At 46.3% G+C, this 18,900-nt stretch overlaps 1 protein-coding gene across 1 annotated transcript in view; it reads left to right on the top strand.

Annotated features, from left to right (window-relative positions):
* LOC141083080 (high affinity immunoglobulin gamma Fc receptor I-like) overlaps window positions 1-17,419 on the top strand; it is a 39,267-nt gene extending 21,848 nt beyond the window's left edge. Inside the window, exons 4-5 of the mRNA XM_073567250.1 lie at window positions 9,256-9,516; window positions 16,489-17,419. Of these exons, the coding sequence (XP_073423351.1) occupies window positions 9,256-9,516; window positions 16,489-16,772 (545 nt within the window). The 3' untranslated portion in view covers window positions 16,773-17,419. The remainder of the gene's footprint in view (window positions 1-9,255; window positions 9,517-16,488) is intronic.
* Window positions 17,420-18,900: the final 1,481 nt, after the last annotated feature.

Below are 18,900 nucleotides of genomic sequence, written 5' to 3'. Positions count from 1 at the left end.
CCATTACTAGTAGTGTGAATGAGGACAGAGCAGGAGACCTTGCCGGACACACATCAGGGGATCAACAGATGGGACTGAGCCCAAGTTACACAGGAACAAGTGTGGATTGTGCTTACGCCACTTCAGAGCTGTCACTGGCGGGGTTGGAGTCCAGGGAAAATACTAGAGGCAGTGGAGCCGGAGACCATAGTGGAGCACAGTTACAATCAGTTTTAGTCTACTACCTCTATAAAACGTGCTGCAAGTTGGCCTCAGCCAGCTCCATGCCTCATCCTGGGCTCCAACAACGTCAGTTGGTGTTCAGAAGTGCCATCTTCACAGAGAAAAACACACTAGATCCTGTGTCTGTGGGGTTCAGTAATGCCAGCTGTTCCCCTGCTGTGTAGACGGCAAAGTCTCCTGCTGCCTCCACATGCCAACACCATTAGGCCTCAGCCTGCTCCATGCCTCATCCTGGGCTCCAACAACGCCTGTTGGTGTTCAGAAGTGCCGTCTTCACAGAGAAAAACACACTCGCTACTGTGTCTGTGGGGTTCAGTAATGCCAGCTGTTCCCCTGCTGTGTAGACGGCAAAGTCTCCTGCTGCCTCCACATGCCAACACCATCAGGCCTCAGCCTGCTCCATGCCTCATCCTGAGCTCCAACAACGCCAGTTGGTGTTCAGAAGTGCCGTCTTTACAGAGAAAAACACACTCGCTACTGTGTCTGTGGGGTTCAGTAATGCCAGCTGTTCCCCTGCTGTGTAGACGGCAAAGTCTCCTGCTGCCTCTACATGCCAGCACCATCAGGCCTCAGCCTGCTCCATGCCTCATCCTGGGCTCCAACAACGCCAGTTGGTGTTCAGAAGTGCCGTCTTCACAGAGAAAAATACACTAGCTCCTGTGTCAGTGGGGTTCAGTAATGCCAGCTGTTCCCCTGCTGTGTAGATGGCAAAGTCTCCTGCTGCCTACACATGCCAACACCATTAGGCCTCAGCCTGCTCCATGCCTCATCCTGGGCTCCAACAACACCTGTTGGTGTTCAGAAGTGCCGTTTTCACAGAGAAAAACACACTCGCTACTGTGTCTGTGGGGTTCAGTAATGCCAGCTGTTCCCCTGATGTGTAGACGGCAAAGTCTCCTGCTGCCTCCACATGCCAACACCATCAGGCCTCAGCCTGCTCCATGCCTCATCCTGAGCTCCAACAACGCCAGTTGGTGTTCAGAAGTGCCGTCTTTACAGAGAAAAACACACATGCTACTGTGTCTGTGGGGTTCAGTAATGCCAGCTGTTCCCCTGCTGTGTAGACGGCAAAGTCTCCTGCTGCCTCTACATGCCAGCACCATCAGGCCTCAGCCTGCTCCATGCCTCATCTTGGGCTCCAACAACGCCAGTTGGTGTTCAGAAGTGCCGTCTTCACAGAGAAAAATACACTAGCTCCTGTGTCAGTGGGGTTCAGTAATGCCAGCTGTTCCCCTGCTGTGTAGATGGCAAAGTCTCCTGCTGCCTCCACATGCCAACACCATTAGGCCTCAGCCTGCTCCATGCCTCATCCTGGGCTCCAACAATGCCAGTTGGTGTTCAGAAGTGCCGTCTTCACAGAGAAAAACACACTCGCTACTGTGTCTGTGGGGTTCAGTAATGCCAGCTGTTCCCCTGCTGTGTAGACGGCAATGTCTCCTGCTCCATCCACATGCAAACTACTACAGATTTGTAACTTTGGTCAACTTAGGCCTCTGGCTCCACTGTCTCTAGTATTTCCCCTGGCCAACAACCACGCCAGTTACAGCTGTGAAGTGGCGTCTGCACAATCCACACTTGTTCCTGTTTAACTTTGGCTCAGTCCCGTCAGTTGATCCCCTGATGTGTGTCCGGCAAGGTCTCCTGGTCTGTCCACATTCCCATTACAAGTAGTGTGAATGAGGACTGAGCAGGAGAGCTTGCCAGACACACATCAGGGGATCAACAGACGGGACTGAGCCAAAGTTAAACAGGAACAAGTGTGGATTGTGCAGACGCCACTTCAGAGCTGTAACTGGCGGGGTTGTTGGCCAGGGGAAATACTAGAGACAGTGGACCCGGAGGCAATAGTGGAGCACGGTGACAATCAGTAGTAGTCTACAACCTCTATAAAACCAGCTGCAAGTTGTCCTCCGCCTGCTGAATGCTTCATCCTGGGCTACAACACAGCCAGTTGTAGCCTGGAAGTGCCGTCCGCACAGATATAAACACTCGCTCCTGTGTCTGTGGGGTTCAGTAACGCCAGCTGTTCCCCTGCTGTGTGGACGGCAAAGTCTCCTGCTGCCTCCAAACTCACACTACAACGCCTTTTCTCCTCGCTCCAAGTAGGCCTCAGCCTGCTCGGAGCATTGATCCTGGGCTACAACACAGCCAGTTGTAACCTGGAAGTGCCGTCCGCACAGATATAAACACTCGCTCTTGTGTTAGTGGGATTCAGTAATGCCAGCTGCTCCCCTGCTGTGTGGACGACAAAGTCTCCTGCTCCATCCACATTCAATCTACTACTGATTTTTAATCCTGCTCCACTTAGGCCTCTGGCTCCACTGTCTCTAGTATTTCCCCTGGCCTCCAACCCCGCCAGTGACAGCTCTGAAGTGGCGTCTGCACAATCCACACTTGTTCCTGTGTTACTTGGCCTCAGTCACGTCAGTTGATCCCCTGATGTGTGTCCGTAAAGGTCTCCTGCTCTGTCTACATTCCCATTACTAGTAGTGTGAATGAAGACAGATGCTGTTTCTCGGCAGAGCCTTTGGCCTAGGTGCCTCCTTCTTGGTATCCGAGTTCCAGCAATGTCTGCTGGTCCTTGGTAGTGCTTTTTAGCACAGGTACCTCCTGCTTAGAAACCGTGTTCCAGTACCATCAGCTGGTCCACGGTTGTGCCATTGGCTCTTGTTCCTTTTGTTGCCCCTCCGGGTTCCAGCACTGTCAGCTGGTTCTCGGCAGTGTCTTTGGCACGGGTACTCCCTCCTGCCCAGCCTGGTTACAGTATGCCTGCTGTTTCCGGGTAGTGTCAACGTCACTTTGCCACTGATACGTTGTCCTGTCGTGTTGCGGTCGGGTTAGCCGAGTCTATGGTGCCTGCAGTTTCAGTGCTTCCTATGTGGGCTGTGGGTTCTGGTAACAAAGGCTGGTTCCATAGTGCCAATAGGAAAAGCACCCCCTGTAGGACTGTGGGTTTCGGTAACTGCGGCCTGCTCACGAACGCGAAACTTTGTTAATCATGGGTACCTTCTGCTACCCATCCGGGTACCAGCAACGTCAGCTGGTTCCCGGCAGAGCCTTTGGCCTAGGTGCCTCCTTGTCGGTATCCGAGTTCCACCAACGTCTGCTGGTCCTTGGTAGTGCTTTGGAGCACAGGTACCTCCTGCTTAGTAACCGTGTTCCAGCACCGTCAGCTGGTCCACGGTTGTGCCATTGACTCTTGTTCCTTCTGCTGCCCCTCCGGGTTCCAGCACCGTCAGCTGGTTCTCGGTAGTTCCATTGACTCTTGTATCTAATGCTACCCATCCGGGTTCCAGCACCGTCAGCTGGTTCTCGGAAGTGTCTTTGGCACAGGCACTCCCTCCTGCCCAGCCTGGTTCCAGCATGCCTGCTGTTTCCGGGTAGTGTCAACGTCACTTTGCCACCAATACGTTGTCCTGTCGTGTTGCGGTCGGGTTAGCCGAGTCTATGGTGCCTGCAGTTTTGGTGCTTCCTATGGGGGCTGCGGGTTCTGGTAATAAAGGCTGGTTCCGTAGTGCCAATAGGACAAGCAACAAGCACCCCCTGTAGGACCGTGGGTTTCGGTAACTGCGGCCGGCTCACGGCCTTGCAACTTTGTTTTTTTCCTGGGTAGCTTCTGCTACCCATCCGGGTTCCAGCACCGTCAGCTGTTTCTCGGCAGAGCCTTTGGCCTAGGTGCCTCCTTCTTGGTATCCGAGTTCCAGCAAAGTCTCCTGGTCCTTGGTAGTGCTTTGTAGCACAGGTACCTCCTGCTTAGAAACCATGTTACAGCACCGTCAGCTGGTCCATGGTTCTCCCATTGGCTCTTGCTCCTTCTGCTGCCCCACCGGGTTCCAGCACCGTCAGCTGGTCCTCGCTAGTGTCATTTGCTCTTGCAGCTTCTACTAGCCATCCGGGTTCCAGCACCGTCAGCTGGTTCTCGGCAGTGCCTTTGGCCTAGGTGCCTCCTTCTTGGTATCCGAGTTCCAGCAATGTCTGCTGGTCCTTGGTAGTGCTTTGGAGCACAGGTACCTCCTGCTTAGTAACCGTGTTCCAGCAATGTCAGCTGGTCCACGGTTGTGCCATTGGCTCTTGTTCATTCTGCTGCCCCTCCGGGTTCCAGTACCGTCAGCTGGTTCTCGGCAGTTCCTCAGCCTTCTTGTACCTTCTGCTACTTTTCCAAGTTCAAGCTTGTGGAACTGGTTTTTGATTCTCACTCTGGATCTCCCTGACAATGACCCTGAAGACAACGACCCTGAAGACCACACAGAAGAATACCTAAAAGATGAACCTGAAGAAGATGACCAAGAGGACAAAGAACAGGAAGACAACCACCAAGATGCAGAACAACAAGAGACAGAAGACCAAGAAGCATAAAAACCAAAAGCTGAAGAACATGAAGCAAGTCTAAAAATCAGAGCAAATGATATTATCTAATTTATAAGCAGAAGAAGACTAAGCAGTGTATGGGGGTGAGTCCGTTCCTCCTCGTGGTGCTCCTGGAAATGGCCTGCTGCTGCAGGCCAAACTGAACGCGGACAAATTCTGTTGTAAATCTTTTGTGACAGGCTGAATGGAAGGTGTAATCTTCAAACTTTTATAGATAAGAAGATGAAGAAGTAGAATATGAAGAAGAATAAAAGAAGAAGAATAAAAGAAGAATAAGAAGATACTGCTGCTGCTGCTGAAGATGATGAAGGAGAAAGTGTGGGAGAAGTAAAAAAAGAAGGTGAAGAGCATGGAAGTAGTGAAACATACATATCTGACAAAAAATTAAAGACTTTAACATAGTCAATATCTTTGTAACTACGAACGTCTTAAAAAAAAAAAAAAAATTCCTGCTATTCCATTTGATTGGGCTAAAGCTCTATTGCTTTAATGTCTCCTACACCTCCCACAATACATTCTACATTATTATTAGTTGTTTTTCTCCATGTAGAATTAACAATTCCGATATTTCTGTTCCATTGACTTGAATTGGACTTTCGGAATCAGCGATACCCGATACTTTTTTTTAGATCGGCTGATCCATTCCGATACAATATTTTTCAGTATCGGGTGGTATCGCTCAACACTAATCGTGAGCAATGATAAAAGGTATGTGTGGAGAAAAAAGAACACAGAACTTCTGGAAAAGAACATCTCACCAACAATTAAGCATGAGGTGGCTCTATCATGCTTTGGGGTGGTGTGCAGCCAATGGCACGAGGAACATTTCACGGGTAGAGGGCAGAATGGATTCAATGAAATTTTAACAAATTCTTAATGCAAACATAACACTATCTGTATAAAAGCTGAAAGTGAAAAGAGGATGGCGTCAACAAATGGATATGATTGTAAACATGTCAAAATCTACAATAGACAACAACAAAAGAAATAGAAATACATCAGTGGCGGATCTTAATAGGGGTGGATGGGGCGGTCGCCCCGGGCCCAAGGTTTTTTGGGGGCCAATCCGGAGCCGCCGCCGCAGTGCAATTTTGGCTTCCCCCAATAGTCGCATGTCGCGCCAATTGTCGGCGGCTGCGCTGAATGGCTGGCTCAGTCACCTGATCCTCCTCCCCTCTCTCCGCAGCGTCCGCGCTCATTCCGGCCAGCAACTGGCATCACGTGGCTGCATCAGAGTGACGCTGGCCACTCACACTCTGGCAGCGGCTCCTCTGTTCCCTCCCCTTCGTTGGTGTCCATAGATACAGCGGGGCCCGGCAACTGACAGCCCAGCCGACGCCATGTATCACAGGAGGAAGAAGAACTCTCTGGTGCCTGGTGGACAGTGTTGCAGCAGCAGCAGCACTGCCTGTTCCTCACCTCTCCGAACTTGGGGGTAAGTCGCAGCAGGGTGGGGCGGAGGTATGTCATGACTGACTCATGTGGATGTGGGGAAAAACACTCTTTGTTATACATGTATTTTAGCCCTATGTTGATTGCTCATTAAATATTGTAAACGGAATGTACATTTCCTGCCTATTGATGATTACCCTCTAAGAGTACACCGCATAACATCTGGGCCTCCGTCCTTGCCGGCACACGTGTTTTAGCCCTTAGTTGCCTACCACATCTTTCTCTCACCTACTTTATGTGGATGTGGGGGGCATGGGGGGGGTGGGCAGGGGGGGGGCCTTGGTCAAGAGGGGTGCCGGGTGCCCAGACTTTAGGAACAGCCTCGGACCAGTGAGGAGTGCACTGCACGCATTATGTAATGTAACCCATTCAGGTCCTCACATCACGTCCCCTATGGCCAGGTTCACATTGGGCGATTTTGTGCGTATTGGCCGTAGGCCTACAGCTTATGTGCAACGTCTTTTTAGGCCATGTCCACACGTGGCGGAATGGTGGCGGGTTTTCCGTATGGACCCGCAGCAAACCAAGTACTGCAGTCCGTAAGGCTGTCAATTCCCGCACGGGGACCGCAGCGCTCAGCTAGCTGTATTTATGCATGATGGTTTCAAACTGCACAGGTGAGAGATCCTTTTCAAAACTTAAACGAATTAAAAATGAGTTGAGGAGTCAAATGGGACAAGACAGACTCAATCATCTCTCTTTAATGAGCATTGAACAAGAGCTTTTGAAGAGTCTAGACCTCTCAGAAATCATCAACGACTTTAGCACCAAAAAATCTCGCCGAAAAAGTCTGTGAGCAGTTTATGATCTTCAGTGTCAAAAAAAAATCCGAGTTTCTAGTCCATTAAGAAATTGTTGCCTGTGCTCATTGCACTTTTCCTGTTAGGCTACCACCCACACAGATATACATCTGTATAGATAAATAATTATGTTGAATTATTGTTTAATATTATGTTTACATGTTCTTATTTGCACTTACATGTGGTACGGTGAATGTAGCCTTATGTTTACCTTGTATGAAGAAATACAGGCCAGTATATACCATATTATATATTTTGACTGTTGATTTTGAGGAATATTTAATGTTATTTATATTGTTTGACCATACAATACAATTTCTTGTGAGAAAAAAGTAATTTTTCTTTGTTTTTATGGTCTAATAAATGTTACAATTTGTATACCTAAAAATCAGCATATGCAGTGTTTTTGTGAGAAGAGCCACAAAATTTTGACAGAAAATGTTTTCCTGGGAAGGGGGGTACTGGGGCCCAGGTTTTATGAACAGCCCCGGGCGCATGGTCCACTTAATCCGCCACTGAAATACATGCAGCCGCATACTCCAGTCCTGAGTGCCGGCGGCAGTGCCGGCTATTGATGATGCAAGAGACTCGCGTGAGATTCTCGCCTAATTCTGATAACGGGGACATGCTCATAACTCATAATGTGTTCGCCCATCCTGTGATTTTGGACATGAAACCAGGGATTGTAGGAACAAGAACTGAGTGTGTAGACCAACTTATGCATCCCTTTGAGCACAAATGTGATAGCACAAAACCAGTTTCATTATTTTGTTGATCTTTTTAAATTTTGGGGAGCAAACACTAAAAGTATTTGGAATGAGCTAAGAGCAGATGACAAATATACCATGCCCTGCTTTGGAAATGTTCTATGCTTTTACAATTTGGATTGGTTGTAAGAATTAGGCTGTGTTCACACACAGCGTTTTTATGCGTTTTTTTCGTGGATTTGCCAAAAAATCCACTTTAAAAAATGCTTCCCATTCATTTTAATGCATTTTGCACTTTTTGTGCATATTGATGCATTTTTTTCCGCGAAAAAAACTCTTCGCGGTAAAAAACGCAGCATGCTCATTAATTTCGCGGATTTTTCCGCATTTCTGGCTATTTCTATGTGTCTGGGGCCGCGCGGAAAAAAACCGCATAAAAACTGTGCGTTTTTTTGCGCAAAAAAAGCGTGGCTTCTGGGAAGGAGTCCGTTTTTTATGCAGAAATTTTCTGCATATGTGTGCACATAGCCTAAGGCTATGTTCACACGTGGCGGTTTTTTCGCATTTTCGTGGCAGTTTTAATCTCGCGATTTTGCCACAAAAACGCGAAAAATAAGCATTCCTATGGGATTCCGCAATGCTGTGCTAATGCTGTGGTTTTTACAGCGGCAGAATCGCTTCGTGGTAAAAAATGCAGCATGCTCATTAATTTTGCGGAATCGCGGCGATCCCGCACCCATAGGAATGCATTGTTCCGCTTATTTCCCGCATGTGGCTGTGCACACCATGCGAAAAGTAAGCAGAACATTTGCGGATGGTACCCACGGTCCAGAGGAGAGGAGACTGTCCTCCGGGCTTTGGGTACCATATCCCTGTAAAAAAACAGAATTTAAAGTAAAAAATATTATTATTCTCACCTTCCGGCGTCCTGCGCAGCCTTCCTGCCTCTCTCTACGCTCCCAGTCCCAGTAATGCTTTGCGAGCGATGATGTCCATTCTCGCGGGATCACGGAAGTCTCGCGGTCATCGCAAATGACCACGAGACGTCACGATCCCGCGAGAACGGACGTCATTGTGGTTATTCTCGCAAAGGATTACTGGGACCGGGAGCGTGGAGAGAGGCGGGAAGGCTGCGCGGGACGCCGGAAGGTAAGAATAACAATAATTTTTATTTTTTATTATTTTTTACATCCTATCTTTTACTACTGATGCCGCAATAGTAAAAAGTTGGTCACACTCGTCAAACACTATGTTTGACGAGTGTGACCAACTTGTCAATCAGTTCTCCAAGCGATGCTACAGATCGCTTGGAAAACGCTAGCATTCTGCTAGCTAATTACGCTTGCAAAATGCTAGTTTTTCCGTGGGAAAATCGCGGTAATTTAAAATGCGATTTTTCCCGCGGAATGGAATTTGGAATTCTAGCGGTAATTTCCGCGAGAGTTCCGCTACGTGTGAACGTAGCCTAAGGGACAAATACATTTCTGACTGATTTCCAGGGTCCTCACTGTCACTTATTAGGAGAGAACATTATTTACATATTTACATGCGCTGCTAATGTCATAATCACGAGGAGCTGCCAAGTTTTTAATTCTTGCAGTTTTCTTCCATCTCCCTAAATACATTAAATATGACTTTCTATTATAAATCTAAAATAAATAATTGTATTCTATGTGAAAGTGTGATAAGATTGTGTTCTGTTTCAGGCTGGGTCATTTTGCAGACGCCCAACTATGTCTATGAAGGAGATAACCTGACTTTGAGCTGTCACCACTACCCTGGATACACCGCTGGGCAGACCATATTTTACAAAGATAACGCAGTTCTTCAGAACTGGGGATATAATAATCTTTTTCACATCCCCAGTGTGGTCATGGAAATGACTGGGACGTACAAATGTACAAAACAAGTGAAACACCACCTGATATATTATAGCCATGGCGATGAAGAAACCATATTGGTTCGAGGTGAGTCCCTACCCTGGTCAGGAGCTGTGGTATGATCAGACCATGTCACTGTACGGTCAGACACATCCATTATACAGTACACAGAGGATTGTGGAAATTATTATTATCCCAAGATCTATTAATGTACTTGGGACAACCCCTTTAAGAGCCCAGAGTGTCTGCCCGGGGATCAGTCAGACCAGTGAGAGCTCCGGTGTTTAGGAATGCCAGCCGACATCCATCTATTATGTATGGTGGATTTTAGGACCTTTTCACATCTCTTTTATGGCTTACACTTTCAATGGAAGCCGCAATATAGCGCACTGTGGTTTCAGAATACTTTTGCATAAATAGTACAGGCCTCCTGAATTCAACATAGACTCTAAAAGAGAAGCTCAAAGATGTCTTGGTTGAAGCAAGACAAATAAAGCTTGAAGATTGAGGAGCACAGTGAGAGACTAGGCAGACATAGGCACATTGATCTGAGGCTTCCATTAAATGTATTTTGTGTAAGTGCTGGATTCAGAGTCACACAGCTCAGTCATGTTGTGTACTGTCCTTTATGCTGCTGCTACTTCTGATTGTGTGCAACAGAAAAAGAAAAGCCCTAATCTTCTCTCTGAGTGCTTTGTATGGAAAATATTTAGGGTGTGACTCATTAAGGCTACTTTCACATTTCAGTTTTTTAGCATCAGGCACGATGCGGCGAAATTTGTAAAAACCGGATCCGGCACCGCTTGCCACCGGATCCGGCTTTTCTCCCTTAGACTTTCATTATCACCGCACTGTGCCGGAGGGCCATGCGTCGCGTCTGGCTTTTGCCGGATACGGCAAAAAGTGTCTGTCCGGCGTCTGGAAAAAATGTTCCATGTAACGTTTTTTCCTTGTGCCGGACCGCTTTTTTACACAGCGCATGCCCGGCATATGTTCGCTGCCATGAAATTTAACCCTGTCAGTGCGAATAAATCTCTCTCTCCTCCCCAGTACCCGCTATTGTTTGTTGTGCGATGTTCCTTTAAATTTCTGCTGCAGTGTATCCGGCCAAAAGAAGGATCCGGTGTCAGCGTTTTCTGCCGGATCCGGTATTGCGACTTTTCACCGCATGCCGCCGGATTACGAAACCTGAAATGTGAAAGTAGCCTAAGGTGTTGTTCACACCAATCTTAATAAAGTGCTTCCTGAAATACACTTGCCTGATTCCTTAAGCATTATGTGCTGTCTAATGAATCAGATATGTCCGAGATTCAGTGTGTGCTTTCCCCCGAAATGTACACCAGAAAATGACGCCACTTTATCGGCAAAACTTCTGATGAGTCTTCTCCCACCAGCTGAGACAGAATTAGAAATAAGAAAAAGACTGGTGAAAACTGCAGAATATAATGACTGGAAATAGTGTTATTCCTCATTTACAATTATGACCGCTTTTTGTAAAAAGTTATCTGAAAAATCAGTTATATTTTAACCCTTTCCCAGCATCCGCTTTACATGTATGGAAAAAGTAGCGAGAAGGCGCATGGAGCATGCTCAGATGCCGAGCCTGCAGATAATTGCTGATGCATAGCCATTCTCTGACTCTGCTGTGTACTTATATGTCACTGTCTATGTCAAGCACACATAAAATGCTGCTGTCAATCAGCCTCCTATTATGCAGTCAGCTGATGGGTTGTCATACAACTTGGGGTCTGCTCAAGACCCTCATGCCTGCCATCAATTTGTTCCATTGAAGCTCAGCAAGCAGCTCAACTTCACAAGAAACTGTAATTTTTACAATATGATGCAATATTGTAGTACAACATAGAAGCGATCAGACAATTCTAGGTTACTAGATGGAGGCCCGATGCTATCCCATCGGGAGGGCGGTAATGTCACGATGGGGGCAGGCTTTGCAGCGTTGAGAATCTCTCCCCCCTTGTGCTCACCCACCTATCCACTTTCTCTTTCCCCATGTGCTGACTTCTCTTGTCTGTGTTCTCTTCTTTGACCTGTCCACCCCATTTGCTATCCCCCTTGTCTGCTGTCTCTCTCCTTCCTGTGCTGTGTTCTCCCCTCATGTGCTGTCCTGTTTGAGCTGTCTCCCCTCTATGCTCTGTCTCTCTCACCCCTGTGTGCTTTCTCTCTACCCCATCTGCTGTCTTCTCCTCTCATCTCATCTCTTCTTAGACCTGTGTACCCCATGTGCTCTCCCCCTTGTCTTCTCTCTCTCACCACTGTGCTGTCTTCTGCGTCTGACCATGTACAGAACATACCACAGCTCCTGGGCAGGGGAGGAAGCAAAAGACAATACTGACATTACAGCAGGAGATCGCAGAGGATACATTTAGTGAGGTAAAATATTGTTTAAAAACAGTCAGTGAAATGCTTTACCTCACAAAATGAAGCCACTGTGATCCCCTGCTGTAATGTCAGTATTGTCTTTTGCTTCCTCTCCTGCGCAGGAGATGTGGTATACTACACACACGGTCAGACACAGACAATTTTTAAAATGAACTTTCGTTCACGGGAAAACCCCTTTAGTGTGATCGGCTTCCTCTGGCTGTAGGCACAACGTGCATCTGCTGCCGGAATCAGCCGAGTGATTCGGCGGTGTTCCGCTGGTGGTACTGCACAAGAGGCTGCGTAAGTGTGTGGGTGTGAATGTGAGTGTTTGAGTAGGAGTGTGAGAGTGTGATTGTGAGTAAGAGAGTGTGAGTGTGAGAGTGTGAATGTGAGTGTGAGAATGTGAGAGTGTAAGAGTGTGAGTGTGTGTATACGTCGTATGCACCACACTCACACACACATTCAGAGTGTGTGTGTGTATGTGTGAGTGTGTGTGAGTGTGTGTGAGTGTGTGTGAGTGCGAGAGTGTGTGTGACTGTCAGTGTGTGTGGTGCGTATCGCGTAAAAAGTGTGTGTGAGTGTGTGTGTGTGGTGCGTACAGCGTATAGAGTGAGTGTGTGAGTGTGTTAGAGTGTATGAATGTGTGTGAGTGTGTGTGTGATTGTGCGAGTGTGAGAGTGTGTGTGAGTGTGTGGTGCGTACAGTGTATAGAGTGTGTGTGTGTGTATGTGTGCGTGTGAGTGTGTTAGAGTGTATGAATGTGTGTGTGTGTGATTGTGCGAGTGTGTGATTGTGAGTGTGTGAGTGTGTGGTGCGTACAGCGTATAGAGTGCGTGTGTGAGTGAGTGTGTGTGATTGTGAGAGTGAGTGTGTGTGTGAGTGTGTGGTGCGTACAGCGTATAGAGTTTGTGTGTGCGTGTGAGTGTGTTAGAGTGTATGAATGTGTGTGAGTGTGTGTGATTGTGTGAGTGTGGGAGTGTGTGTGAGTGTGTGTGAGTGTGTGGTGCGTACAGCGTATAGAGTGTGTGTGAGAGTGTGTGTGTGTGTGTGTGTGGTGCGTACAGCGTATAGAGTGTGTGTGAGAGTGTGTGTGTGTGTGTGAGTGTGTGGTGCATACAGCGTGTGTGAGAGAGTGTGTGTGTGAGAGAGTGTGTGTGAGTGTGTGGTGCGTACAGCGTATAGAGTGTGTGTGAGAGAGTGTGTGTGTGTGAGTGTGTGGTGCGTACAGCGTATAGAGTGTGTGTGAGAGAGTGTGTGTGAGTGTGTGGTGCGTACAGCGTATAGAGTGTGTGAGAGTGTGTGTGTGTGTGAGTGTGTGGTGCGTACAGCGTATAGAGTGTGTGTGTGAGTGTGAGAGTGTGTGTGTGTGTGGTGCGTACAGCGTATAGAGTGTGTGTGTGAGTGTGAGAGTGTGTGTGAGAGTGTGTGTGTGTGAGTGTGTGGTGCGTACAGCGTATAGAGTGTGTGAGAGTGTGTGTGTGTGTGTGTGTGAGTGTGTGGTGCGTACAGCGTATAGAGTGTGTGTGTGAGTGAGTGTGTGTGTGTGTGTGTGGTGCGTACAGCGTATAGAGTGTGTGTGTGAGTGTGAGAGTGTGTGTGAGAGTGTGTGTGTGTGAGTGTGTGGTGCGTACAGCGTATAGAGTGTGTGAGAGTGTGTGTGTGTGTGTGTGTGTGAGTGTGTGGTGCGTACAGCGTATAGAGTGTGTGTGTGAGTGAGTGTGTGTGTGTGTGTGGTGCATACAGCGTATAGAGTGTGTGTGTGAGTGTGAGAGTGTGTGTGAGAGTGTGTGTGTGTGAGTGTGTGGTGCGTACAGCGTATAGAGTGTGTGAGAGTGTGTGTGTGTGTGTGTATGAGTGTGTGGTGCGTACAGCGTATAGAGTGTGTGTGTGAGTGAGTGTGTGTGTGTGTGTGTGTGGTGCGTACAGCGTATAGAGTGTGTGTGTGAGTGTGAGAGTGTGTGTGAGAGTGTGTGTGTGTGAGTGTGTGGTGCGTACAGCGTATAGAGTGAGTGTGTGAGTGTGAGAGTGTGTGTGAGTGTGTGTGAGTGTGTGGTGCGTACAGCGTATAGAGTGTGTGAGAGAGTGTGTGTGAGTGTGTGGTGCGTACAGCGTATAGAGTGTGAGTGTGTGTGAGTGTGTGGTGCGTACAGCGTATAGAGTGCGTGTGTGAGTGTGCATGTGTGTTGTGTGGTGCGATGGTTTTCCGCTGGTGGTACCGTGCAATAGGTTGGTACCAGCAGCCGTTTCCATATTGAGACACCGATCAGTTGGGCGTCCCAATATGGCAATCAGTGAACTTCCTCCGCTTGGAATTCTGGGATGTGGTGACATCTGGACAGAAAAGGAAATGAAAACATTACAAGGCAATTATATAAATAGAAGTTATTTTTGGAGACTGAAAACAAAAAAGTTAAAAAATATCTGCTTCTGGAAGGTGTTAACTTGGTCTAACACAGTCATGCATATCATGCTAGCAGAAGGTAAAAAAAGAACAGACTGCTCTAGTCGAAAACACTAACTTAAAGGGACCTGTCAGTGGTTCTTGCTGTGTAAACTGAGATCAGCATTGTTTTGTGGCTGAGAACTTGATTCCAGTGATGAGTCACTTAGCATGTTGTGTGTTGCAGTTTTAATACAATCAGTGTTTTATCAACAGGAGATTATCACTGGAGGACTAAGGCTATGTGCACACGCTGCGGATTGGTCTGCGGATTTGTATCTGTGGAACCGCAGATAAAACCGCAAGTCAGAAGAACTGCGGATTGGCCTGCGGATTGGCCTGCAGTTTATCACCTCTACAATGGAGGAGATGGTAAACCGCAGCAGAATCCGCCGAAATGAAGTGACATGTCAATTCTTTCTGCGGATTTAAAACCTCAGCTTTTCCGCAGTTAAAAACCTGCAGCGTGTGCACAGCAGATTGTCAATCACATACATGTACACTGTCTGCAGAACTGCTGCAGATCCGCAGCGGCCAAAAAAGCAGCGTGTGCACATAGTCTTGGTGTTTTGTGCCAAGTAGTCCTCCCGTTATGTGTAACCTGGACCCCAGCAATGATTAGCAGCTTTCTGTCTATGTAATGTGCACACAGAAAGCTGTCAGTCAGTGGTGAGTGCGGGGATATACAGGCCTCATCATTTCTCTGTAGCAGAGAAAAAGGTGATTTTTTTTTATCAAAGTGACAACATGCAGACCAGTTAGTGATAGGTTGCTGGAATCAGACTCTCTGCCCCTACATCATTCTGTCCTCAGATTACAAAGCAAAACCCTGGCGACAGATTCCCTGTATCAGAGTATAAAGCCACATTAGAAAAAGTAATCTTCTCAACAAGACTAGCTCAAGTATTGAATGGCTGATTTATTACGTGAAATCATTTCTAAACAAAAAAGTGACCAGACTTTCTCCATGGTTTAGAATATGACCATCTAGCAGAAATCGGACCAAGAACACAGGACCCTACCTTGTCATGGTCTTCTCCATTTTGGAAAAGAAAGTCTTGTAGTTGGCTTAGAACGCCAGGACTGCATTGTAGTCCAGTTAGACTATGTGTTGATTTTGAATGCAAGGCCAGCTGCGCTTCTCCTGACCATAACTTGAATTTGGGTTAGGAAACCAGTGGTCAAGCCAGAAATTGTGACCTGTAGTAAAGAGTTAAAGCTCACCTATGTGAATCCAGCTTTAGACAGAGCATAAATGTTGCCCCTTTCCACATCTTTCCTCTTCACATGTACCAGTCTTTAGGACATTGGCATGGAACCGTTTAGGATTGAGGAAGCAATGGATATCATAAGGATTGATTTAGTATTTTGGCGTTTAACAAAGGGAAAAAAATACAAAAAGGAATCAGCTTGTTTCAGGCCTGTTTCACACGTCAGTTTTTTGACGTCAGTCAAAATCCGTCATTTTGCAAAAAAAACGGATCCGCCATTTTTTTTAGCGGATCCGTTTTTTCCCATTGACTTGCATTGCGGCGGATTTTGACAGATGGTCATCCGTTGCATCCGTTTTTTGATGGATCCGTCATAATTTTGGCATCCGCCATCTTCAGTGGACGGACTATGAAACGTTTTTTGTGTGCGTCGAACCAGCAGATAGCAACGGATCCGTTCGCAACCGTTAATTGACGGAATACGCCAATGAATGGCCTTTTCATACTGAGCATGCCCGAAAGAATTTCCTTTCATGATTTTAACCCAAAATTCCGGTCTGGCAGCAAAAAAATTCTCTCTCTCTCGCGCTCTCTCCCCCTCGCTCTCCCTCGCTCTATCAGTCGTGTTGCTTTAAATTTCATTTACTTGCATCTAAAACAGACCCATCCAAAAGACGGATCCTGTGTCATCCGTTTGTCACAAAACAGAAACGGATCCATTTTTTCACACTCTGGCGGATTTTGACTGACGTCAAAAAACTGAAGTGTGAAACAGGCCTTACTGTTATTGGTCAATATTGACTTTTAGGATTGCTGCCCTCCAATAGGCGGTGCTATTCTCTGAAGAAGTTATTTGTAGATTATAGATTCCCAGAGGAGCATTGTAAGGCCTATAAGTCTCCTTACTTTGTCTTGATGAAATGTTCCTCCTTAGACTCTGCTACTGGTAGCAGTTATCTCTTAAATGTCCTGCTTTCTAGAAAGAACTAGAATTAGTAATGTATTGTCATCCATGTTCCTTTCTAGAGCTGTTCATGACTCCAATAATAAAAGTGATCCCAAACCCAAAACAAGACAATGTGACCCTTAAATGTGAGACAAGTCTCCATCCCTCCAGACTGAAAGAAGAACTACAATTTGCTTTCTACAAAGGAGGACAAATTCTCCAACAGTTCAGCTTCAATGATACCTGTGATGTCTACATAGTCCAACGGAAGGATTCTGGAAGATACTCATGTGACGTAAAAACTGGAGATGGCAGAGTAAAGAAGAGAAGTTTGGAGAAAATAATCCAGAGACGAGGCCAGTAAGGACACTGGTTATGTGTTCTATGTGTGACAACTTCTTCTTTTTGATATATTCTTCTTCCATCTATTCTTGAGGCACTGTTGTATCTGAGACTTTCTGTGGGTCCAAATCTGTCATAGTAGAAAGGCGCAAGGAAAACCACAACCCCAGATTAATGGAGAAACTCGTAGCACCAAACCAAGTCTAAGAAAAAGAATTAGCAGCACCCAAAGGGTGACGGAAATCACAACTTAATTCATTCCTGTTCATCGAAAATTATATTTAATCTCTTTCACTGGGGCCATTAACATTAGACCTAAAAAATAAGCGTGACCTACCATGGACAGCTTAAGAAAACTAGAATTCATGGAAATGTTCCAGTTATGTTCTTTCATATTTCCATTTTTTTCTTATTTTAAATTACAATAGTTAAAATAAATATATTTTTTTGCAGGCTACACAGAAAATGGAAGTGGTTAATTACGGAATCTGTATTTTAGCATTCTGCAGGGTGCGCAGAGAATGATTACTAAAAAATTCATCTTCTATCATATAAAATGAATGACTGAAAAAAATTAAAAAAAATAAAAAAAAAAAAAAAAAATCTCATCTCGAGGACATCAGCAGAATTGCTCCACATATCACTTTGTATTCTTATATGCTTGTTACATATTAGCGCCATCAATAAAATGTTGTTTTTGCAAAATGTCACTATTTTTGGCGAATCCATGGGATACATCATAAAGATCTGGTAGATGCTGGAACCACCTCTGGGGCCTGCTACTATCTCCAGTGCAGGTGCCCCCTTACCCTGGTGCTGTGCCCATCTCTCTACATTCATTTCTTACAATTCTAGATCAGCCTGACAGGCACACTCATCTGTTTTTGAAACTCCTACAGAAGTGAATGATGACAGTTGAGCATGTACACCCACCTGTCTATTCACAGCAGCCATGTCATTCCTACATGTCTGGAGACCCCTGTACTAGAGATGGGTAAGGACTATCCTATAGATCGGCAGCTATGCCACCTTATTTCAGCAATGCAAAATCTTCATTTTTTTATGTTTCTCTAAGGGTGGTTTCACAGGTTGCGTTTGGCGCTGGTAGGACGCATGCGCCGCCAAACGCATACCTGAGCACGGCCTGCGTCCCCAGTGCTAAAGATAGGGGACGCAGGTCGCATGCAGCGTCATGCGCCCATAGGCAGCGCTACCAGAAGAGGCATGGCTGGGGGCAGGGCTTAGCAGTGGCCGTGCGCAGGCCGACGCTGCTGCCTGAAATGCTAATGTGAAACCACCCTAATACAGACTTTCCTTTTTCCACCATGAAATGCTGCATAAAACCAAATTTGTGCCCATCTTTGGTTTTTCTGCATTGAAGGAACACAGAATGTTAAAAGAAGCCCATAACAGTCTCTTTTCTGTATGGTTGATGTTTTCTTCGATTATTGCAAAGTTCCTTTGAATTTGGCCATGAAATTTGATTTATATTGAAGTTGTCCATTCATTATTCACATTATTATAGGATTGGAATCTGATGTTCTTTACAATGTCTAGTTCTGTCTTTCATATGGAAAGACACACATTCACCTCGCTGCTTACTTGTCCTGCCATTGTAGTCCCCCATATGGTCTTCTGGCACCAGGCATATAACATCCTCTTCAGCTCTTCTGACAATTTCAGAAGCAACCAAGGCTTGTATTGACTGAGACCTAATCAGAGGCCTGTTCTGGAAACCTTGGCTGAGAATGAAGATGCCGAAACAATTAAAAGGAATTTTGCTAGCAGGATTAAGGGGAGTGGTGGGATAAGTGGTTGCCGAAGTGAGAATTTTTTCACATGCCTTTCTGGCTGCCAATTAGCTGAATTTGAACCAAACAGAACACAAAAAGAATAGAATAGGTCAGAGCTGAACAACTTAAGTGTTGACCCTACATGACATGTGTTGGACCATGAGTAGAATGGTATGTGATAGGTGGCTATGCAGTTTTAATTTAAAAGTAAAGGACAAATGTCTATAGGGTTTGTGAGGCAGTGACCCCTGTTACAGCTAGGGGGCGCTGTATGTGCTCCTCAGGAGGCGCATGGAGGTGTAATGATAGTGCGACAGTGACTGGCGGCATTGTAAATGGGCGGTATGTGTCGCAGAG

The sequence above is a fragment of the Dendrobates tinctorius genome, unplaced genomic scaffold, assembly GCF_039654945.1.
Source record: "Dendrobates tinctorius isolate UK_male_01 unplaced genomic scaffold, ASM3965494v1 ptg000019l, whole genome shotgun sequence".
NCBI lineage: Eukaryota > Metazoa > Chordata > Amphibia > Anura > Dendrobatidae > Dendrobates > Dendrobates tinctorius.
This window is presented reverse-complemented; position numbering and strand designations above follow the sequence as displayed.